Source organism: Crocodylus siamensis, chromosome 4, assembly GCF_052110815.1.
Source record: "Crocodylus siamensis isolate JL-2025a chromosome 4, ASM5211081v1, whole genome shotgun sequence".
NCBI classification, from domain to species: domain Eukaryota; kingdom Metazoa; phylum Chordata; order Crocodylia; family Crocodylidae; genus Crocodylus; species Crocodylus siamensis.
Genome location: NC_143398.1, coordinates 200,606,193 through 200,629,808, shown reverse-complemented (window position 1 = coordinate 200,629,808; position 23,616 = coordinate 200,606,193). Strand labels below are relative to the sequence as shown.

Genomic DNA, 23,616 nt, shown 5'->3' with positions numbered 1-23,616 from the left:
GAACCCATGTTTCTCACATATCCTCTGTACCAGTGTTTCCCAACCAGTATGCCATAGCACACTGCGGTCAGGCACGTCCAGGTGTGCTGTGGCATTTTGGGCTGGAGCCATGCCCCCTGCCTGCTGCTGCTGCAGACACAGACAGATGGGGAGTGTGGCTCCAGCCAGGCAGGGGGCATGGCTCCAACCCAAAATACTGGCTGGCTGTGCAGCTCCCCCTCCCCCCTGCATCTGGTGTGCTGTGGTGCTTTTTTATTTAGGTAAGTGTGCCTTGGGGCAAAAAGGGTTGGGAAATACTGCTCTATACCCTCATTTCCTGCCACTTGTGTCAGGCTGTCCTACTTGCTTGATGGGAAAGATGCACGCAACATGAGTCTACTGTTGTTCCCCTGATATGGATACTTTTAAGTTTTCCTTAGATTTTCCCTGAACACAAGGGCTTGTCCTGGATCCATGTTTTCTAGGTACTGATGCTATTATAAGCTAAATTTTCTATACTTTTTGGAAACTTAATGTAGAATCAAATCATAGAAGCTTATTGTCAGAAGGAACCTCAGGAGGTCATCTAGTCCAACTCCCTGCTCAAAGCAGGAGCATCTCCAACTAGATCATCCCAGCCAAGCTGTGTTTAGCTGTGTCTTAAAAACCTTTAAGGATGGAAATTTCACAACCTCCCTAGATAGCCTGTTCCAGTGCTTGACTAGCCTCCTAGTGAGAGAGTTTTTCCTAATATCTAACCTAAACTTCCCTTGCTAAAACTTGAGACCATTGGTCCTTGTTCTATGTCACCACTAAGAATGGTCTAGCTCCATGCTCTTTGGAACTACCCTTCATATAGTTGAAGGCTGCTACTAAATCCCCTCTCAGTCTTCTCTTCTGCAGACAAAATAAGCTCAGTTCCCTTGGTCTTTCCCCATAAGTCTTGTTCCCGTGCCATCTAACCATTTTCATTGCCCTCCACTGGACTCTCCAGTTTGTCCACATCCTTTTAGTGGTGGCTCAAAACTGGACACAGTAGTTTCATAGTTTCATAGTAGCTAGAGTCGGAAGGGACCTAGGTAGATCATCTAGTCCGACCCCCTGCCTTGGCAGGAAAGAGCACCGGGGTCAGATGACCCCGGCAAGGTGCTCATCTAACTTCCTTTTAAAAACCCCCAGGCTAGGAGCCTGCACCACTTCCCCTGGAAGCTGGTTCCAGGCCCTAGCCGCCCTGACTGTGAAGTAGCGCCTCCTAATATCTAATCTAAACTTACCCTCTGCCAGCTTGTGACCGTTATTCCTGGTCACTCCTGGCAGCGCACGGGGGAACAGGGACTCCCCCAATACCTGCTGATCCCCCCTGACCAGTTTGTAGCAGGCCACAAGGTCCCCCCTTAACCTTCTGTTGTGGAGGCTAAACACGTTCAGGTCCCGTAGCCTCTCCTCATAAGGCCTGCCCTGCTGACCCTTGATCATACGAGTGGCCCTCCTCTGAACTCTTTCCATATCGTCCACGTCCCTCTTGAAGTGTGGCGCCCAGAACTGGATGCAGTACTCCAGCTGCGGCCTGACCAGTGCCGCATAGAGGGGGAGGATCACCTCCCTGGACCTGCTCGAGATGCATCTGTGGATGCATGACAGGGTACGGTTGGCCTTCCTGACTGCCTCCCCACACTGCCGGCCCATGTTCATTGTGGAGTCAATGACGACTCCAAGATCCTTTTCCGTCTCCGTGCTGGCAAGAGGGGAGTTCCCCAACCTGTAAGTGTGGTGCCGGTTCTTCCTCCCCATGTGCAACACCTTGCACTTATCAGTGTTAAACCCCATCCTATTCTTATCCGCCCACCGTTGCAACCTGTCAAGGTCAGCTTGTAGCCTATTGCACCCTTCTAGTGCACCCACATCCCCCCACATCTTAGTGTCATCAGCAAACTTGAACAGGGTGCTTTCTACCCCCTCATCCAAGTCACTGATGAAGATGTTGAACAGTGCGGGCCCGAGGACCGAGCCCTGCGGAACCCCACTGCCCACGTCCTTCCAGGTCGAGAAGAACCCATCCACTACCACCCTCTGGGTGCGGCCCTCCAACCAGTTGGCGACCCATTTGACTGTGTGGGCATCGACACCACAGTCTCCCAGCTTTTTGATGAGGACAGGGTGAGAGACAGTGTCGAAAGCCTTCCGGAAGTCCAGAAAGACTACATCCACAGCAACCCCTGCGTCTAATGATTTGGTGACCTGATCGTAAAAGGCCACCAGGTTGGTCTGACAAGACCTGCCACTGATGAACCCATGTTGGTTGCCCCTGAGCATGCATTCCCCCGCAAGGCCCTCCTGGATGTGTGCCAGGATAATTTTTTCAAAGAGCTTACCTGGGATTGAGGTAAGACTAACTGGCCTGTAATTTCCCGGGTCCTCTTTTTTTCCCTTTTTGAAGATAGGGACCACATTGGCCCTCTTCCAGTCCTCCGGCACCTCGCCAGAGCACCACGAGTGCTCATAGAGCCGCGCCAGGGGTCCCGCAATGACCTCGGCCAGTTCCTGTAGAACCCTAGGGTGAAGATCGTCCGGACCAGCGGACTTGAACACGTCCAGCCTCTCCAGAAGTACCCTAACTAACTCCTCGCTAACCCCTGGCCCAGGCGTGTCTCTCCCGAGGCCCGAGGGGGGCCCAGCAGGGAGGTGGCTGAACTGGTCCCTACTTAGGAAGACAGAGGCAAAGAAATCGTTAAATATGTTAGCTTTATCATCTGGTGTGATGACTAAGTTGCCCATTGTGTCCTGCAGGGGCCCCACATTACCTGGGACCCTCTTTTTACCCCCTATGTATTTGAAGAAGGACTTCTTATTGTCCTTAATCCGGGAAGCTAGTCCTATCTCCATCTCTGCCTTGGCCCTCCTGACTGCCCCCCTACATCCTCGGGCAACTGTAACATAGTCCTTCTTGGTGATGACCCCATCTCTCCATTGGGTATATGCCTCCCTTTTAGCAAGGAGACATTCCCGGATGCTCTTAGTGAGCCATGGGGGTTTATGTGCCCTCCTGCTCCCTTTGACCCTTGTTGGGATTACCTCCCTTTGGGCAGTACTCCAGATGTGGCTTCACCAGTACTAAATAGAGGGGAATAAGCACTTCCCTCAACCTGCTAGGAGTACTCCCTCAACCTGCTAGTAGTACTCCAGTATGCTGTTAGCCTTCTTTGCAACAAGGGGACATTGTTGGCTCATATTTAGCTTATTGTCCACTGTAATGCCCAGGTTCTTTTCTACACAGCTGTTGCTTAGGCAGTTAGTCTCCAGCCAGTACCAGTGCATAGGTTTGTTCTGTCCTAAGTACAGGGCTTTGCACTTGTCCATATTGAACTTAATGAGATTTCTTTTGGTCCAATCCTTCAATTTGTCTAGGTCCCTGAATCCTGGTCCTACCTTCCAGTGTATCTACTACTCCATCCAGCTTGGTGTCATCCACGAACTTGCTGAGGGTGCATTTCATCCTATCTTCCAAATCGTTGATGAAGATACTTAACAAAACCAGCCCCAGGACCAACTTTTGGGGCACTCCACTTGATAGTCTGCCAACTAGACATTGAGCCATTGATTACTACCCTTTGTGCCTGACAATCCAGCCAGTTTTCTGTCCATCTTACAATTTATTAATTAAAACCATACTTCCTTAGCTTGCTTGCGAGAATGTTGTGGGAGATCATGTCAAAAGCAAAACTGCATATGTTACATTAACTGTCCATGCTCATTGTTCTTTCTTAAATGCACAGATATCTTAATGGATCTTAGTAGGAACAGAAGTTTTAAGAAGTTATAGATCAGAAAAGAGAACAGCATTCTGGATGCAATTTTAAATTTTTTTCCCTTTGTTCTTAAGTTAGTTGAGTACTATCAAAATTTTCATTCTCTGGCCTGTGCAGACTTTTATGAGATCTTAATGCAAGGAAATTGTACTTCATATGTCCTGCATATTTTCTATGTAGCTTTTGTAGAGCTACATTAGCTTTTGTAGAGCCAGCAGTTCTTGCATTTGCGTCTGTTGAGTGATCTGGAATAGAGTTATCACATGAAACATTTAAGTGACTGCTGTATTTTTTTAAAACATCTACCTTTTTCAAACGATAAAGCTCCAAATGACTTTAATCCTTACACCCTAGGCTTTGTGAACACTATCAACATTAAATAAATATATAAATATTTAAAATTATGTCAATTAATAAAAATAATATGTTAAAGTAAAATTATTTTCTCTGACAGAGGGATTTTATTAGTGTTTCAAGGACCACTTGATGTAAAGTGCACTATGTATGTGCTATATGGAATAGTACATTCAGTTATTCAAGGCTATATTTGATCCAAAACCCCAGCCTTGTCAGTATGGCTGACTGACTCTACTAGAGATAATTCATTTGCTTATGTGCAAAGGAAGGCAGAAACTGATAACTACTTTATGAGACAGCCATTAACATCACAGGCTCCTTAGCATACTGTACAGAGCTGATAACAATTGAATCAGATCCTCAGCTGATATAAACGATGCAATTCTTGATTTCATTGTTATGCTGATTTACATCAACTTGGTGCTTCTCATATTGTAGTATGCAAGCGACGTTTTTTGTGAATGCTTCCTTGAAGTATCATTATATACAGATTGAAAAGATAGATCACTTGTTTTTGTAATGTTTTGAATACGAACTCCTTAAAACTCCTTCCTGTGTTTCCCCAGATGATGATCCGTAAGCTTTTAAACATATTTAGGTGTGAATAAGGTCTCCTCTTCATTTCACCAGCTTCAAATCTTTGTTTTCTTTCTTCCTCTCTGTGGTTTCTGTTTACACTTTGTATCCTTTTTATGTATTCTATCTTATCTAGATATAGTAAATGGACAGACAATCCCAAATTACCCAAGAACCATAGGACTTGTTGTGGGCACACCAGAATGGTTCTTTAGAAAAGATACTGTAAATAAAACAGATATCAGAGATAGATGACTTGGTAATTGTTATTTCTATGAATATATGGTGATTGTTTGAATATGGTCTTGGCAGTTATAATCACTGCTGTTACAGAATGTCCACAGAGAATATTAGGGTATCAACAGTATGTGGGGAGTAATGGTTCAGTCCAAAACTTACTTGAGTCAATGACAGGCTTTGGACTACGTCTTAAAAAATTCTGCTTTTAGGCTGGTCATATATTTATTCCAATGTGCTTTTCTGGGCATATCTATATGTAAATTTATGTGCATCTAACACTTAATGTGCCTTAGTCTATGGCACATTAAGGCATGCAGGTGTGCCCTATACACAGTGCCTTCTGTGTACAAAACTGAGGTGCTTCTTTGAGGAAAAGCAGTGACATGATCACCATTTTCTTACCCTACAAGAAAGTGCATTTCAAGAGTGGTAACAAACTTACTGAAGGGGTTAGTTTGAGTTCAGATCTCTCTCTGTCTCCTTGCTCGAAGAACTCACTGGTTACCAGTTCAGCTGCCTGAAATATAATTATATTAAAGGTAGATACATTTGTTAACTATTTTTACGGTCAAGAATTTCTTACCTAAGGCTCTGACTAAAATATTTTAGCATGTGTATATCTGTAAACACAGTAGTCCTGTTCATACGTTTAAATATGCTTGAGTGCATGTGCTAGGCACATGCTTGAGTACCTTGGTGAATTGGGGTTTATAGAGCTGCAGGATGTGGCCATGTTGCAAAAACACATTCTAATTTTCCTTTTGATGCCTGTGGCAAAGACAAGACAAACTGATGGTGGAGTTAGTTGGAGTTTCATGTAACTTACTCAGGCATGGAGAGTAAAATAGACCCCTATGTAGGCATACACAATTATTTCCACAAAAGACTGTGAAGTGTGCATGAGCTGTCTGGGTATTTTACAGGCTGCTGCCTATAAAAAAATTTCTCTTTTGTTAGAGAAACTCAGCTGACCAGTAACTTCAGCCAGCTAAAATGGAATCCTAAAACTTTTTGTCCACTAAGATATATTTTGTTCTTTTAATGTCATTATTCTAGCACCTGAGCATCTAAAGAACTTGGGGATGACTTTTGGAAATGGAAATGCCTTTGGCAGCATGAATCAAGCTGCTTTTGTTTTGGTTAATATGTGTTTCTTGGAAGCATACAGGATATAAAGATGAAATTATTGTTGCAAACTCTAGGAACCTAAAGATAGGCAACTACTGAAATAACTAAATGTATTCTCCCCCTTGTATGTGACGGCACACAGGTACGCACACAAATATTTGATTATTATTGGGATACAGATATGATTTACATAGCAAAAAGGAAGTTTGGCCATTCAAGGTGACATTCTGTTTTTAATGGACTATTGCACCTATCTATTCTTCTTAGATATGGGGACAAAATAACATTTCACACATGGAACCAAGGCACAATGGGCTGAATTAAGGATGGAATCTGTACTTCATGCTAACTCAATATCCTAGTCTAGCATGGGGAAAACAAGTAGAGGTGACAGCCTAGCAGTCAACAAGCAACAGTCCTTAAACATGCTCTATCTTGTAAAAACAGATGGAGTAACATAATAAAATGGCCTTAAATCTTCAGCTAAGCCACAATTTTGCAGGTTATTGGTATGATCGCACAGTTTGGACCACACATTTTGGAACATGTAACATAAAGTAAACCTGTATCACTGATTAAAGTTATGGACCAGCATGTCACACACATGAATAATTTAACAGCTTAACAGCAATTAAGTGTTTTCCAACTGCATTGTATATGAATAATCAAGGCGTATTCTTCTCCTTGACTCCTGCTGCTCTGATTCTGCTCTTCTCAGCATTCCATCTCCCTATCTCCTTTTGTATGTTTTATCTGTCTCATCTTCAGGAATGTTTATCCTCTGCACTTTCTCCCTTTTGTCCCTTCCATTTATGTGTTTTTTGTCTACCTCCCTCACTTGTCAAGATCTCCTCCTCCAGGCATGGTTGAGGTCAAAAGATTTCCCCAGATGTCCCTCTGCATCCTTATTAGCATCTCTGTTCAACCAGATAATGCTGGCTGCTCAATAGAAAATAGACGTGTAGTTAGGCCACAGGGGCAGGTTTACTTACAGTCCTTGAGAAGCATAAGAACAGAAAAATAGTTGGTCATAAATTGCAGCAAGCACTCCTATAGCTCAAAACTCACTCAAGAAACATGAACCAAATCCTGCTTGACTTATCCCTATTTCCTATGCACAAACATTAATTAGGTTGAGGCAGGAAAGGAAGGAATACTGCATGCAGGAAAATGCCAGAGTTTGGGGACCTGATTCTCCCACTTCTGGATAAAAGTAATTTTCTGCATAAAAGTAATTTTTGATAATATTTTATGCCTATTTCTCATATTCTGCAACAAGAGAATAGGAGCTTTGGAAGGAAATATGCACGAAAATACAGAAAAATTAAAAATTAAATATATTCATATATTTATGATATATCTTTTAAAACTTGAATTCAATACCAAACAGCTATACTACTTTTTTAAAGGTAAAAAATTCTTATACAGTAAAGGGCTTACTCTGTCTGTCCGTAATGCTCTTGGAACACTCTGATTGGTTAGTGAAAAAACCAATCAGCGTGCAAAGTGCTGCCATGATGTCAGGGACGGAGGGGACAGAGCGGGGCGGGGGCGAGGCCAGCAGTGCCGTCCCTGCCATCATGGTGGTGCTCCACTGCCTCCAAGGGCGGGGGGCGGGGCCAGCAGCACTGGAGGCAGTGGTGGTGCAGAGTGCTGGTGGAGGGGGATGGAGGGCATGACAAGACAAGCTCCCCCCCACCCCGGGGGGGCTGCAGCAGCGCAGGGTGGTGGGTGGCGGTGCTCCATCCCCACCTCCCCCATCATTCTTGATGGGCAGTTTGCTAGTACAGTAATATTCCAGATCATGAATTGTAGTTGTGTTGACAATTCCACTGAGGAGAATTAATGTTTTGTACTATATTCAGTATCTCCTCATGTTCCAAACAGAGTCCTACTCTCTTTAAGCTATTGTTCCTCCTTTCCCTTCTCAAGAAAATCAGACTACTTCATCCCACTCTGCCTCTTTACTAGCCTCTTTCACTTCTGTGTATTTTCACTCCCTCTCTGATCACTATTTCAGGTGAACTGAGTTATTAGCAAAGTGTGGGTCATACTGGTGATGGATACCTGAGGAGAGGAAGTTTTCTGGGAGTTGGTGGCTTTCAAGGCCAGTCTTGACCCAGATGGCCTTCCAGTTTCAGAAAGGTCTGTAGTTGCACACTCTGGTTGCTTACCTCACCAAACTTTAGACTTTAAATGACTGTCTGGGTATAATATACACCTTGAAGGGCGCTGTCTGATAAACTGTCACTGTAGGAAAGGGTTGCTGAACAGTGTCCCAGAACTACAATTTTTAATGTTAAACCACTGCTAAAACAATAGTCAATTTCTGTTTATCATGGAAAAAATACATATTCTGTCTCCATTACAGCATGTGTATCCAAAGGCTCTGACTTGTATTTTTGCTGGGGGTGGGCAGGGGCTTAAGATGATGGACATGTGGAAAGTTTTACACATTTCAGGTGACAGCCCTCTTCCTGAGGGGACCCAGGGCCCTTAGGTCCCCCAAGTACTGAGCACCTCTGCGTGGATCAGCAAAAAACCTGTTGATGTTCTCAGTGTGCAACAGATTCCATCACTGTCATCTGATCACAGAATTACAATTACATGTACTGTAAAAAAAAACAAAAAACGGGTCTAGCAGAAAAGTACCTGCACAGGGCCAACGTTTTTTTTTAATGGAGTTAAAAGGTTAATGGAGGAGGAGAGGTCATAAAATAAGATCTCTTCAGGTGTCTAAATATTACTCAGCAGAACCAGCAAATGAAAAAATTGTGCAATAAACCATGCCTTGGAGAACCCCCCTGCTATTTTTCACTGCATTAATACCACTGTAAATTGACTGCAGTTCTGGTCCCTTGTAAGTCAGGGCCCTGGGAATACTGTCCCACCAGTCCTGCCTCTTTCCAGCCCTGCTATTAATCATGACTTGCCTGTCTTGAAATCTCCCACGGTTTGGTCACAGCTCCAAGGTCACAGGCTGTCATTAGCATTGATCTGGAAAACAGAAATGAACAATACAGGCTGAATAAAGCTTTGTTGTATTTCTAAACAAATCTGCCCTGGACACACAAATTAGGAAAAAAAGCAGAATTAAAACCTTGTCTAGCAGGAACCTTCTTTCTAGCAGGACCAGCGCTGTTTGAAATCTTAACTGTTAGTGTAGTTTTCAAATCATCATTAATGCATTAGGCTTCCTAAGCATATAGATCATTAGATAATGATTTTTCAGTGTAATGCATTGTGTGTTTAAAAAGAAACAGGTATCACTACAAAGTAGGCAACTGGCATTGATGCCTACACAGTCAGATGGGTGGCAAATTGGCTTGATGGTCGCACCCAGAGAGTGGTGGTAGATCGGGCGTTTTCAACCTGGATGGATGTGGGCAATGGAGTTCCCCAGGGCTTGGTCCTCGGGCCTATGCTATTCAATATCTTTATCAGCAACTTGGAGGTGGGTGTGAAAAGCACTCTGTGCAAATTTGCTGATGACACAAAGATGTAGGGAGAAGTGGGTACACTGGAGGGGAGGTACAGATTCCAGCTAGATCTAGACAGGTTACAGGGGTGGGTGGATGAGCACAGAATGGAATTCAGACAAGTGCAAGGTGCTGAATCTAGGGAGAAGGAACCTGCAACATACCTATAGGCTGGGGAACTCCCTTCTCAACAACATGGTGGCTGAAAGGGATCTTGGAGTCATTGTTGACTCCAGGATAGACATGAGCTGCCAGTGCAAGGAAGCGGTCAGTAAGGCTAACTGCACCTTGTCATGCATTTACAGATGCATCACAAGCAAGTTCAGGGAGGTCCAGAGATCCTTCCCCCTCTATGCAGCACTGGTCAGGCCACAGTTGGAGTACTGCGTCCAGTTCTGGGTGTTGCACTTCAAGAGGGATGTGGCTAACCTTGAGAGGGTCCAGAGGAGGGCCACTCGCATGGTCAGGGGGCAGCAGGCCAGGCCCTATGAAAATAGACTAAAGGGGATGAATCTGTTCAGCCTTCACAAGAGAAAACTGAGAGGGGATCTGATGGCCATCTATAAACTTACCAGAGGGAACCAACGGAAAATAGGTGAGGCTCTGTTCCTCTGGGCACCATCTGGGATAACAAGGGTTAACAGCCACAGATTCATTGAGAGTGGGTTCAGGCTTGATATCAGGAGGCATTACTTTACAGTTAAGGCTGCCAGACTCTGGAATGGGCTCCCAAGGGAAGTGGTGCTCTTCCCTATCTTAGGGGTCTTCACAAGGAGGTTGGATAGATATCTGGCTGGGATATTATGATACCAGCACTTGTTTCCTGCCCAGGGCAGGAGGTCGGACTTGATAGTCTGTTCAGGTCCCTTCTGACCCTAGAAACTATGACACTAGCCACTACTTTTGCTGTACTACTAATAATTGTGATATTTTAATATACCCCGTAGCATGTTCTTTACCCATGTTGTAAGTTAAAGGAGTTATTATATAATAAAATGCTGACTAGATTAATTTATTTGCCTATTTATAAGTGACTGCTCTAGCAAGAGAACCTATAATCAAAAGAAGCATCCCAGACACTGTTTAAGCAGTTTCTATCACTCATCTATAATAAAAAATTTAGATTTACTGTAAGGGCTACACTGTTGCACTGTAGTTTAATATCTGGCTACAACCATGTTTTATAAGCATTAGAAGAAAGAAACCATTCAGCTGTAGAAAGCGTTTATGTACGGTACATGATGCAGATAAAAGTATGAGAAACCTTAAATGAAGAACAAGGACACTGAAAATGAAGCATCAAATATACTGCTCCATCTCTGAAATAAGCAATGGGTGAAATGATATGGAAAAAAGTCAAAACTTCAGTCAAAACTCCAAAATGAAACAAATTGTTTATGAAATTTCATCTAAATCAAGAGATACATGCATCTGTGAATCCGAGTTTTAATATCTCAGTTGTGCCCAAGCCACACCTAATCTTCGAGGTTGTGGTTGAGGTGGGCACTCTGAAGATCTGGCAAACCTGCTGGGTTGGACCTTCAACCCTTTCACCAACTGGCAGCTCAAGGAGGAGTAGGGTGCACTGTTTTTGCAAATAGGGTATTCCCTCATGGGAACAGAATGGGAAAGAAGTGCAATGAGGGGTAAGGGTAGGGGGCAGGAAAGAAAAATCAGTAAGTCCACAGTAAGGTAGAGGGATGGTGCAAAATGTCAGAATATTTTTGAGAAACAGGAGAAGGGTTGAGCTGGGGAAAGAGGAAAGAAAATGTATCTGGATCAGAGGAAGTAACAAAAAGAACAGATTCAGGTACAAGGTAAGTGTGAAGGTGAGGCCAGTGCTGACCAACCCTATCAGCTTTTAGTAAAAGTTGATTCAAACAGTAGCTACTCTGACCAGGATTGTCACTACAATGTTTCCTGGATCAAGTGGCCTTGGTTTTACAAGCAATATCCAATAATTATGGCAAAATACTTAGTTATTTTAAAACAATGTGACTCTTCCTTACAACTGTAAGCCTTTTAGGAAGTCAGTATACTAGAAATAATTAAATATAGTGATATCTTAAAGTAATCAGAAAGCTTTGGAATAATGGCACTCACTTACTGAAATATTTCACGGTAGCTTTTGACATTCCAATCATAGTCACCTTTACTGACAAGTTCAAAAAATGCAGTCCTTCTCCTGCAACAAAATACATAATCGGGGAGAAAGAGATACTTCTAGGACTGTGCTGTCATACAAATGCTTCTGTGAGAGTACATCACTACCTTAATGTTAGAAAATGTTACACTGACAAATTTTGAACGTTAGTGCTGTCTGATAAAAACAGACTGTACGGCGCAGTATTTACACACAGAAAAGATAAGGAAATAAATGGCACCATAATACTGGGAGTTCTGTGAGAAGATGAAATGCTTCAACTATAAAAACACAAAGCTAGTAGGGACTTAAGCCCATAAAGTATACCTTAAAAATACTTTGCATTTGTATACTGCTTTTCATCAGAGGCTATCAGTATTTACATGAGTAAATACTGTTATTTCCTATTCAGAGATGGGAACATTGAGGCTCAAAAATGTTTTATGATTTGTCCAAGGTCATGTGATGACTTGTCTTTTTCATGAATAGAAGCTAGGTTTCCCCACATCATTTGGTGCTCTAACTGCTGGAATATTCCGCTTATCCCCACAAGACAGACAAAAACATTGTCCAGAAGATGATCCCAATTGATGCTTTTTTTTTTAACTTTCTTAATTATATTATGTAGAAGCCCACAAAACCACATGCAGCCTCTCCATCAAACCATGTGTTAATTTTTCATTCAAGTAGGCAGTGGGTATACAGCAATAGTATGTGAGAAACAGAGCTGGCTTTAGGGAAAATGGTGCCCTGGGCAAACTGAATTTGCCACTCCCCAAGTCAGCAGCACTGCTGCAAGCAAAGGCAGGCAGGCAGGGGTGCAGTCCAGTGGGGATGTAGAGGCATGGTGCACCAGGCAGGTGGGTGGGCAGGAAAGTGCTGTGCGGGATCAAGGCAGGCAGACTCGAGCAGGTATCATCCCATCCACACGTGCCTGGCCTGACTCCAGAGCAGTGGCTGGAGGTTGCGGGGTGGGCTGGGCTAGGCACTGCTCTTCCTGCCTTGGGCAGGGATTGACCAGGATAGCAGGGGTAGAGCACTGCTGTGAGCATGTGTGTGTGTGTGAGCTGCTCACATGTGTGTGTGTGTGTGTGTGTGTGTGTGTGTGTGGCAACCACGGTGACCTGGGCAGTTGCCCACATTGTCCACCCCCAAGTATGGCTTTGATGAGAGATGTAGCTTATAGATGCAAGTGGCAAGTGTAGATAACGGGTCAAGACTGCCAACTAGAAACCTCCAAAAGAGATAAACAGGAATAGAACTGGCACTGGGCAGTCCATGTAGAGGCCTGTTTATACCCAGAGCTGTGTCTTTGGCCACCTTCAGTGAGAGTAAGAGTTGCTATCTATGTTCAAAGAAAGAATTTTGCTCACTATGTTTAGAGTACTTTAATAATGTTTAGGACAGGGATGGGCAAAATACAGCCCACAAGCTGGATCCGGCCCATGAGGCCATTCTATCTGACCCACAGGGCTCCTAAAAAATTTAGAAAATTAATATTTCTCTGCCCTTGGTTCCTGTAAAAAATGACAGGAACCAAGGGCAGTAGGACCCAGGGGAAACCCAGCTGACTCCCACAACAGCAGGGCCTACCTGGCCCCACCTCTCCAGCCGGAAACCCCAGTGGGGGCTTCTGGCCTGGTAGCATGTGGATGTCCTGATGGCGCCAGAACCTCAGGTAAGGGGGAAGTGGGGTGGAAAGGCAGGGAAGGAGCCCAGGGAAATGTGGCCGAGGGAAAAGCTGGGTGTGTGTGGGGGAAGCGGCCCCTCTCCCTTCCCATGGCTGGTGCCCCATGCTGCAGCCACTTGCAGCCCGCTTGGGGCTGCCTGTGCCTGTTCCGGACAGCCCCATGCATGATGTGAGCAGCTGCAGCAGGGAGTGCCGGCCACAGGGCTGGGGAGGGGCCACTTTTCCCCTTCCCCATGCTCAACTTTTCTCCAGGCTTCTTCCCTGCTCCTTTCCGGCATGGAGGAAAGCAGCCCTTCCCTCACCTGTGGCTGGCGCTCCCTGCTGCAGCTGCTTGCAGCCCATGTGGAGCTGTCCAGAGCAGGCACAGGCAGCCCCACGTGGTGGGCAAGGGGCCACTTTTTCCTCCACCCTGTGCACAGCACCACCTTGTAACCCGGCCCCGCTGCCAGCCTGGGCCCCATGCTGGCTCCAGGCTTGCCCATCAAAGCTGCAAGTGGCGACAGCAGCTGCAGCCCCCCTGCTTGCCGCGCAGGGGAGTGTTTGCCTCCGCTGCCTCTGTGCTGCCCAGCGTACGAGCTCCAGGAGGGCAGCAGCAGTCAACACTGCCTGGTGCGGCAAGTTGGGGGCCACAGCTGCTGCTGCTGCGCACTGCTCCGATGGGCGAGCCCAGAGCCAGTGTGGGGCCCAGGCTGGCAGCAGGGCCGGGTTACAAGCTGGTGCTGAGCACGGGGAAAAGTGGTCCCTCACTTGCCCCATGCCCCACACTGCAGCCGCTTGCAGCCCATGTGGGGCTGCCTGTGCTTGCTCCATATAGCCCCATGTGGGCTGCGAGTGCCTGCAGCAGGGAACACCGGCCAGGGTGCGGGTGAGGGGCTGCTTTTCCCCACACTCAGCACCAGCTTCTTCCCTGCTAGCGAGCAGGGGGTCGGGGCTGTGTGTTGCCTCCTGACTGTTCCAGAGGGCTAGGGGAGGGGCACTGGGAGTGAGTGGGCAGGGATCCAGCAGGAGCACAGGACTCACAGTGGTGTCCTGGGGCCAGTGCTGGCAGGGCCCAGAGCAGGGCAGCAGGGATACAGGGTCCTGGCCAGCAGGGGCTCTGTGGAGCTGGGCCAGCTCCGCCTTCTCCTTGCTGGTGCAGCCCAGCCCAGCTCCACAGACCCCTGCCAGCCTCTGCCCTGCTTTGGGCCCACCAGTGCTGGCCCTGGGACATTGACAGGGGGTGGGGCACCTGTCATGGGGTGGGGCTACCTGTGCGGCCCTCGACAGCCTGACAAAACTGGGTAAGCGGCTCTCTGCCCAAAATAATTGCCCGCCCCTGGTTTAGGGTGACAAGATAATATGAGTTAAAGAAATATCAGATGAAGGATAGACTGTTTTCTTGGCTTTTATTTTCAATATTCATGGGTTCATTTCCACACTGATTTACAATTTTTCATATTTTATGCATAAGGCTTGCTCAGCACCTCTTCAGTATCAAAACTTTACTTATGAAAATCTATCATGTATTCAGCATCCCCGCATTTCAAAATGGTGGGGGGGGGGGGTGCTTTAACGAAAGCATGTCTAATGAGCTTTAGTTGAAACACCCCCACTGCCATTTTGAAACAGGTTGTTGAATACATGAGACTGAATGCATGAGACACTGAGGGAGGTTTAATTAGATTGCCTCCTGAGAGCTGCTTTAATTAAAATACTTTCCTCCTCCAGAGCACATGTATAGGTGTCCCAGATATTAAATACAGTACATAGTGTGCAATAAACCTTCCAAAGAATATAAAAAAGGATCTGGAATAGAAGTGGGAACAAAACAACAGGGAAGTGACACACTCAAAGTTGCACAACAGATTAGTGTCCAATGTGGGAACTGAATCCAAGAATCCTGAGCAACTATGCCTTCTGCTGTACTAGTTTACCTTGACTCTATCAGATAAAGGTAGTTTGATTTCTAGCATGGCAAAACTTAGGAGCTAGGGACAGACATTCAAAAAGCCTGAGCCTGAATTGATTCAGTCTTTGCAGATTAGTCTAACCTGGCTAGGCTGAATCAGTTTGTAAATGCACAGACATCCCAGAAATGCAGGCACATGCCTGCAGTGGCATAGGCTAGAAGCTGGGGGGGGGAGGGGCAGTGCTAGAATAGCCCTCTCTTCCCTTCCACAGAACTGAACTGAGGGGGGTGTGGCCAGGCCTGGAAGGGTGCTCTGATTAGGGAGGGAGTGCACCCTGTGGCACTGGAGGGGGTGCACCCTGTGGCACTGGTAGTGCCTGCCACTTTAAGGACTGGGCCAGGGAGGGGCAGGTGCCTGATAGGGAGCTGGGCCTTAAAATGGCCACCCTCGAGCTGAGGGCAGTTCGTGGATCAGCCAGCAGAGGAGAAACACCTTGCTGCTGAGCTCTGCCAGGAACACCTTGGAGGTAAGGATGAGCCTATGGGGATGGCTTGGAGGCCTCATTGGTCTTGGGCATGACCTAAAATTGCACCCTGCCAGGGCAGGAAGTCCTGGTGGGGCTGCTGGTGGCACGGCAGTCCCCATGTAAATGCCAGGAGTGATCATCTCCCCGGTAAGGCAGGTCTGGGCACCTTATCCTCAGCCCCCGACCTTTGGGTGGATTATAGAATGCAGGGAAGGCCAGCTAAGCTTCTTGAAGCACCTGAGCCTGCTGGGGTGAGTGGGCCTGCGAGGCCAGGCATGCTTTGCGAAGCACCTGAGCCGGGAATGAGGAACCCCAAACTCTCTACACAGTCATGCAGCTTAGACCTGACCTGAGGTACCTGACTGGTCCATGCTGGGGCCAGGACCCAGAGAGGGTTCAAAAGGTCCAGGGGACCACTGCAAGGGACACCCACAGAGCAAAGAAGCTTGGGATCCTGACTAAACATTGGGGTTCAAAATCGGCAGCCTCCTGCCTGATTAACATCCTAATACTATTACATCAAGGTATGGCAGATGAGTGAGGTAGGTGGTTGGCCCATAGACAGGAGGTGGACCAGCATGAAAGGTTGCCCCTGTCACAACTCCCCAGCCCCACCCCCACAACCTTCTGACCAGCCCAGCAGGGGATGGATAATACAATGTTTATCACCCCATTAAGAAAACAACAGAGGGGACATTCCCAGTTACCTGTTGATTTGCCTTTGTCCCATCTGCCACAGCACTGACCGTAACCAGCATGTGGTCTGTTAGCTAATGCTGAGAAGTGCCTGCATAAAGCAGAGGGGACCCCTGCTTAGCAGGGAGTGGTGAGGGGAGCGGGGCGCAGGGGGAAGCCAGCCTGATGCCTGTAGTCTCTGCCAGAGCTCCAGTGAGGGAGCAGAGGGGAGAAGCCAGCTCTGCTGTGGAGCAGAGAACCCCACCCAGCCCAGAGAGCATGTTTGGATGCTGGGGGACTCTGGTTTAACTTAAACCAGCAACGGGTCTGGGACAGACATTGTATTAAACCAGTTTGACCCAAATCAGTTAAGTCTGATACTACATTCAATCAGGTTTATCTCAAACCAGTTTCAACTGTTTTCAGACTGGTTTATGTGCACTGAACATCTGTCCTGTTACAGGTTTAAACCAGTTTGTGATCACTTAAACTGGTTTATGTGTAATGTCTGTCCCTAGCTAAGGTGTCTTATAGGTTGCTACAGTTTGCAAAGCAAAGGTCTACCTGAACTAAAATTATAGACAGAAATCACTTCATCCGCCCTCAAAATACATGCATTTTTGCATTGATTTTACACTGAAATGAATGCATCAACATGTTCATTTGAAAATATAATCTAGACTTGATAATTAGTTAACATTTCATATACTTTGTTGGGCACATAAATAAAACTGAAAACAGGGCATGTATGAATCCAGTCGAAATGAGGTAAACTCCAGCGTGCCTGAAAGTCCCCCCTGCTTAGTAATGTTCCTCCATTATACAATTCAGCATGGCAACTAGAATTTTGAGGCATAATGGCAGATTTTTAATACATGTCTAAAATAAGAGCAGAATTAAGTAGAAATAATTGCCTGTTTTGGCTGGCTGGACCTCAGTAAAGCAAAGCTACCTCAGGAAATTGTTGCAAAATACAGAATTTGTCATTCACAGTTTTCCATTTATTTAATGGAAAGGTTCCTACCATATTATTGAAACAGCTGATAGGGTGATACTATGCCCATGTTCTATGATACATGATATAAAGTGGTTGCACATTACAAAAGTTGCTAACACAATGCAAAGTCACACATGCAGAAAACAAAATTCATTTCTCTCATACAAATTCATGGCATAATGGTATAACAGCTCCTGTAGGAATAAATACTGCAATAATGAAAATTTTAATGGCCTCAAGGAGCTGGCACATAAACATTAAATCAGCCTAATCCTGAGCTGGTCCTTGGCAACTACAGCTATTACATTGTATTTGCACCACTAGAGATGGCTTTTAAAAATACATTTTGCTTATTTTTAATTCACATTTTATTGAAAAAAGTCTTAGCAGAAAACAATGTAATAATTCTTTCATTTTCCTCCTAGGCAATGCGTATATTATCAAGACAACAACAATTAAATATTGAGAGTTCAGAAGAGAATGTGACCTCTTATTTCCACTCTGAATTGTGTGGCATCAGAAATATGGAACAGAGCAATCTCTAAGTATTAACTTAAATGTAGGTGGTGAAGGCATTTTGCTGAGCCATGCACTTCTAAATGACAGAGCCACTTTAAGATACACTGGAGTGACTGGAGGAACAGACTAAATCCCCACAGAGGTTCTTGTCTGGAAAAATCAGCCTTGTATATGAAAACAGTTGAAAATGCTGCCTTAGTGGATGCTTAAACATGGTTTCAGCTAGGAAGACTAGTTTAGTTACTTGGTAAATAAAGCTACACACGACATCCAAGAGTGCAAAAATAAATTAATGCTCATGTCAATTTAAATGTTGTTCTTCAGTATTCAATGCTGTTTTTATCCTCAGAGAGCTGGCTTTATGTAATAAATGTATATAGTTCAATGAATCAAGACCTCACTTCAGTGAATCTCTAAATTCAGTGAAATTATAAGAGATGAAACATGATGTTTATGCATTCTGGGGAGAGGCATTAAGCATTCTACAAAAACTTGCATCTTCTAAGTGATTTTTTCCATGGCCTGATGTGTTAAAATTATCTATTAAAATATCACAATAATTTACTACCCAAATACCCACATATCTAATACAGCCCAGATCTGATTTTTCACTTCTAGGTCATTTTATTTGTTGATTAGTTGAAGTTCTACAAATATGCAAATATGTGATGAGGTTCTGAGGGTTTTTATCCACATACTATTTTTTATTGCAGCACAAACCAAATCCCTGATTCATAGATGGACTTTATAAATATCACTCTTAGTACACTGGAAATTCAGGAATACTGTTTTTGTTTCCTTGGTTTTTTTTTAATCCAAAGGCATGTAAGAGGCAGAAAACTGAAAAAAATGTCAATGAAGCAAGCATGTACTTGCTCAAAAGTCTTTCTGTTATTTGACATAAGTATTGCTGATATAACCCCAAAAGACAGTTTGACCCTAAGACACCCCTTTTGATGTAGGAAGATGTAAAAGGTTACTGTCCTGGTGGGGATTCATCCCAAAGAGAAAGCAGCTACTGTCTGCCCTCTCCTGGCCATGTTTGCTGAGGAAGAAATCTCTGCAGAATCCTTGTTGCTGGAGTCTGTTCAGGATCTATCTCAGATCATTTTAGCCTTCTGCCTACCAGCCTACCCCCTTCCCAATAGCATGAACTATATTTTAAAATTCAAGCCACTTGTGTTAGAGCATCAAGGGCAATACTGAGCACTGTGTGCACCTGAAAATATCACTGCCTTCGGTACTGCCAGTTTCCACTGTCATTACCCCTTAAAATCATAAGCAGTCTTCACAGACAGCTTCAAAAGCCAGAAGGCCCAGAAAGAGTGAGATAAAAACTATGAAGGTCCTTCCTGAAGCCTACTGCAAATTTGCAAAAAGAATATTCTGATGAAGTCATTTTTAGAAATAATTTTTAGCAACATTAATTTTTTTTTAGAATGCAGCTTTAGAGGCAGATGCCTGACTTTATTGATCAAGCTCTCTCTGATAATAGGCTAAATGGTGGGGGTAGGGAAAGGAAGGAATATTCTTTCTCTGAGATAAAGAAAATATTAACAGAGAGCGAGCTCTTAACACACAAATAATGGAAGAAGTAGTCAGAGCAAACTTTGCACCATTTTAAATAATACCTAGTGATTCAGCAAATCTTTAAAAAAGAAAGGGAGCGATATGCATTGTACATCAGCTAAACATTTGCTCTTGGTTTGGCATCAAGCCGTCGGTGCTCATGACTGAGGAGAAATAATCCATATCTCCTTGCTTACAAGCTCAAAAATCAATGAGTAGAGTGCAAGGAAGATACTAATAGACAACAAGTTTTTTCCTAATACAGAAAAATTCCTTAGGATGGAGCCTTGTCATGCTTATCACAGTAAGCTACAACTGCACTTCAATCTCTGTACCATAAACTTACCATAGTGTGTGACCCTCAAACCCACCGTGCTGCTCTAAGTTTAAGGGACCGCTTTTAAACTGAAGCAGTGTAGCAGTATCTGCATTCTCAAGGTAATTTGCTTGGGCTAACTGGCATTGCTGCTTAGCATAGCTAATTAGCTCATTTGCACAGTTTCTGGTTTAGGAAATAGCCCATCTCAAGCAATGTAATGTACCCAAAGACCCTGATACCAGGGAGTGTGAGTTTGCTATGTAGACACAGCCCCACAACACTTCCCCCAGTGAATTATCCATGTGGGTGCTAGCAAGTAAGATGTTGATTGACACACCTAGTTGGACATGTGATGTGCAGGAAATGTAACATCACTGCACTGCGAATTATCATACATACAACTCCATGTCCAAGACATTGACTTAGTTTGACTCTCCTGGTGGAACTTACTAAACTTGCAAGAAAATTAAAGGAAATGTTATTATCTTGATCACTAGCATGATGTAAAAACAAGGAAAAGGAAAGAACAGAATTTGAAGACGACGTCTACTAATGTATTATGCCTCTCAGTTTTGCAAAATGGGGCACTCTGGTGAAAAGCAGTATAACTTGACTTCAAAAGGAAATACCACAGTTTCTTACCTAAGCACCTTCCTGTACAACTAAATACAGCTCTTAGCACAAGAAAAAGACCCTCTGACCTGGACTAGCAGTTCAGAAAAGGTTAAAAAAGTAAAGTTACTTTGTATTTCCTAAAAAGCCCAAAAAATGGTTGTGTGCTCTTCACACACGTAAGCTTCACACAGTACAGGATTGGAGTGTGACTCCTTTCTGCAACAGCTTCAAAGTTTGAGGCTAAGACTTCTCTTGGCTTTTGTTGACACAGACAAATTAAACATTAAAATAAAACTTATCTGGACACAAGATACTCCCATTACTCTAATATATAAGCATTAGACTAAATCTCTCCAACCACAATTAAACACTAATTTCTCATATCATATATCGCTACTGGTGTTTAATAGGTCATTAGAGAACATTCTTCGAATTTTCATTTGTCAAATACAAAAATGCCAATACTTACTCAAAATACAGAGTGAGGTCTGTTGCCAGTATTGACTGCTTCAGAAGCTGCATAAGGTCACTATAGTCCTTGGAGGACAAGTTAGCAAAGATGTTGTGACCCTATAATGAAAGAGATTGAGAAGGAAAAGGGCTAACAATCAATATAGGTTTTTAAAAGGTTTCCTAACTGCATTTTGCTACTTTGTAACATCCGATTTTTTTTCTGGATTATGGGAAACCATGACAAAATAAAGTTAATACTGTTGAGGTTATATTCAGACTGGAAATGTTAAACACTGCAATCAAGAATCTGGGCTGTGTTTCTCTAAGCAGTACCAAAATTATAGCCTCTTGTGAGAAGATTTATTCTTTAGTTTGACTCTGCACTGATTCAGTTTATGGAGAAAAACTATGGATACAGCTCAATCTGTCCCTATACCAAATGTTTTTAGAACTATGTTTTGCAGCTTTTGAGCTGTGTTCTCAACAGATTTATCTGTGCTGCTGCCCACAAGCTGCTGTTAGAGCAGTCAAAGGCACTAAATCAATTTTTCATTCAAAATAGTCTCTCTGCTCACCCCAGCCATTATTCCACTGTCTTGCTGTATGTACAGATTTTCCTCACACAGACCGAGGTAGCAAAGCACATGGAACGTGAGCCAGCTTAACAACAGTGGTGGGCTCAGTAGAGTACTTCCGAAGGAATCTAAAGAAGTAAGACCCTGGAAAATGTTTTATAGCCACAATGAAAGGAAACAAAATATTTAAATATGGATGTTTTAAATAAAGAAGGTAGAAGGAGCAATTTTACAGATCATGATCTAACAAATTAGGGTGAACAGATTAGCCATTCATTTCTCCATAAATGCAGGGGAGAAAACAAACTGAAAGAATATACTGCCATTCATTTAAGATGAACTCTAAGCTAAAGACTTAACTGTAGAACATCAGTCACGTGTGCTTACATTCATATACATAACACAGCACTCACATACTGCTTTGTTACCCTTTGAAATAACAATGGTTGTATCAAACCAAATGTAATTTTGGTAGCTTGTAGCCATCTAATGTTCAAATCCAATATGCACTGCCATCTAGTGCTTAGGAAGAAGAAAATTACAGTAAGGAAAACAAAGAGTTTTCCATACATAAAAAGGACATCTGTCCTTCCTTATCCTCAAAAAAAGGTTTTTTTTCACCCAATCACTGGGAAAGCTGGGGGAATCTAGAAGGTTAATTATAAATACAATTTAAGTTCAGTGTAGCCAGAAAAAAACATGACAGTGTGTATTAAAAACAGTAGCTATTCATAGTACAGATTAATGCACCAGCATATCTGAAATACTGCCTTACAAATAGCTAAAAAGGAGGATTTCAAGATACTAGTGCCTTGCTGACTTAATACATCCTGTGAAAAACTAAACATTACTACAGTGTGGAAGACTCTCTCAAAGGTGCCTAGAGCAAAATATAGACACTTTTTATGGCATGAATAGGAAGCTAACAAAATAATAAAATATAAAAGTTTTCCTGAAGATAACAATTGCAGACTGTTGTATTAAATATCAGTGTATTCCACTGAGTGTAATTACAATGTACTAGAGAGAGCAGGCCAGGTCCTTAGGTGATGCAAACTGGTATAAGCTGTTTGACTTCAGTGGCAAACTGGGATAACTTGCTTGACTCCAGATTGTGCTAGCAGAGATTCTGGATCTGCACTTATTCTAGCTTGAAAGCATTTTGTCTTACTTCTACATTTTTTTATCAAAGAAGTAGTAACGCAGCATATAAAGATTAAAATCCTAGCAAGATGAATTGCCCAAGTTAGAAATGCGTGAGCAGAGACAGTAGTTGCATCCGCATCGGATAAAGCAATGATTCTCGTGGATCACAAGGAGGAAGTATTTTTCAGATTCACTGATTTTATGGGTGGCCACAGTTATTCCACATTTCTATTGCACCTTAAATTGAATGTGTGGCCTGTCAAACCCCATGTGCTGCCCAGCTGAATGGAGATGCACATCATGTCCAAACCCAGCTGGATTGCACATGGGGTTTTGACAGGTCCCGGTGTATAGGGAGTCTGGTATTGGGCTCAGTGTTGGGCTCCCCATGCACCAGTAGCCATATAATCCCTGTGTGCCACCCAGCTGGGTTTGTGCGTGGTGTTTATTTCCATTTCCTGGCTGGTGAAACAGCCCACCAAGCATACAACTTTAATAAAACAGCTACTTTTTACCTCACTTTGAAGAATCATGACAGCATGATTAAAATGATGGTGTTCCAAGGTAGCAGACGTTCCATAAAGCTGAGCCAAAGCTGAGCCACTCCTGAGAGGCAACACATGGAGTCAACAATCAGCAATCAGTTAAAAAGCAGACAAATAAGTATTACAAAAATTGTTCATAGTGTCCTCCCTTGATCCCTTAATGGGATTTTTTTTTCTTAATTTAAGAGATTTAGTTACCAGGACATCCACCCATTCTCAAATACAGTGTTCTGAAATGTAAGTGGAATTTCACATTCAATATATTAATTTACAGCTACGGCCAGGCTTTCAGATTTTGGTGCCTGATACATTTACTCTGACTAACTGATGATTCCTTTTGAGCAACATTAAATTTTTGGTGGGAATATTCAAAGACATCTAAATGACTTA

General features: G+C 43.8%; 1 protein-coding gene across 1 annotated transcript in view; it reads right to left on the bottom strand.

Moving 5' to 3' along the window:
• The window catches only part of PDE11A (phosphodiesterase 11A), a 262,869-nt gene that overhangs the window by 30,294 nt on the left and 208,959 nt on the right, over window positions 1-23,616 (bottom strand). The window contains exons 14-18 of the mRNA XM_090045374.1: window positions 23,197-23,287; window positions 20,977-21,077; window positions 11,673-11,750; window positions 9,016-9,083; window positions 5,401-5,471 (exon numbers count right to left, since the gene is read on the bottom strand). Coding sequence (XP_089901500.1) covers window positions 5,401-5,471; window positions 9,016-9,083; window positions 11,673-11,750; window positions 20,977-21,077; window positions 23,197-23,287 — 409 coding nt within the window. The remainder of the gene's footprint in view (window positions 1-5,400; window positions 5,472-9,015; window positions 9,084-11,672; window positions 11,751-20,976; window positions 21,078-23,196; window positions 23,288-23,616) is intronic.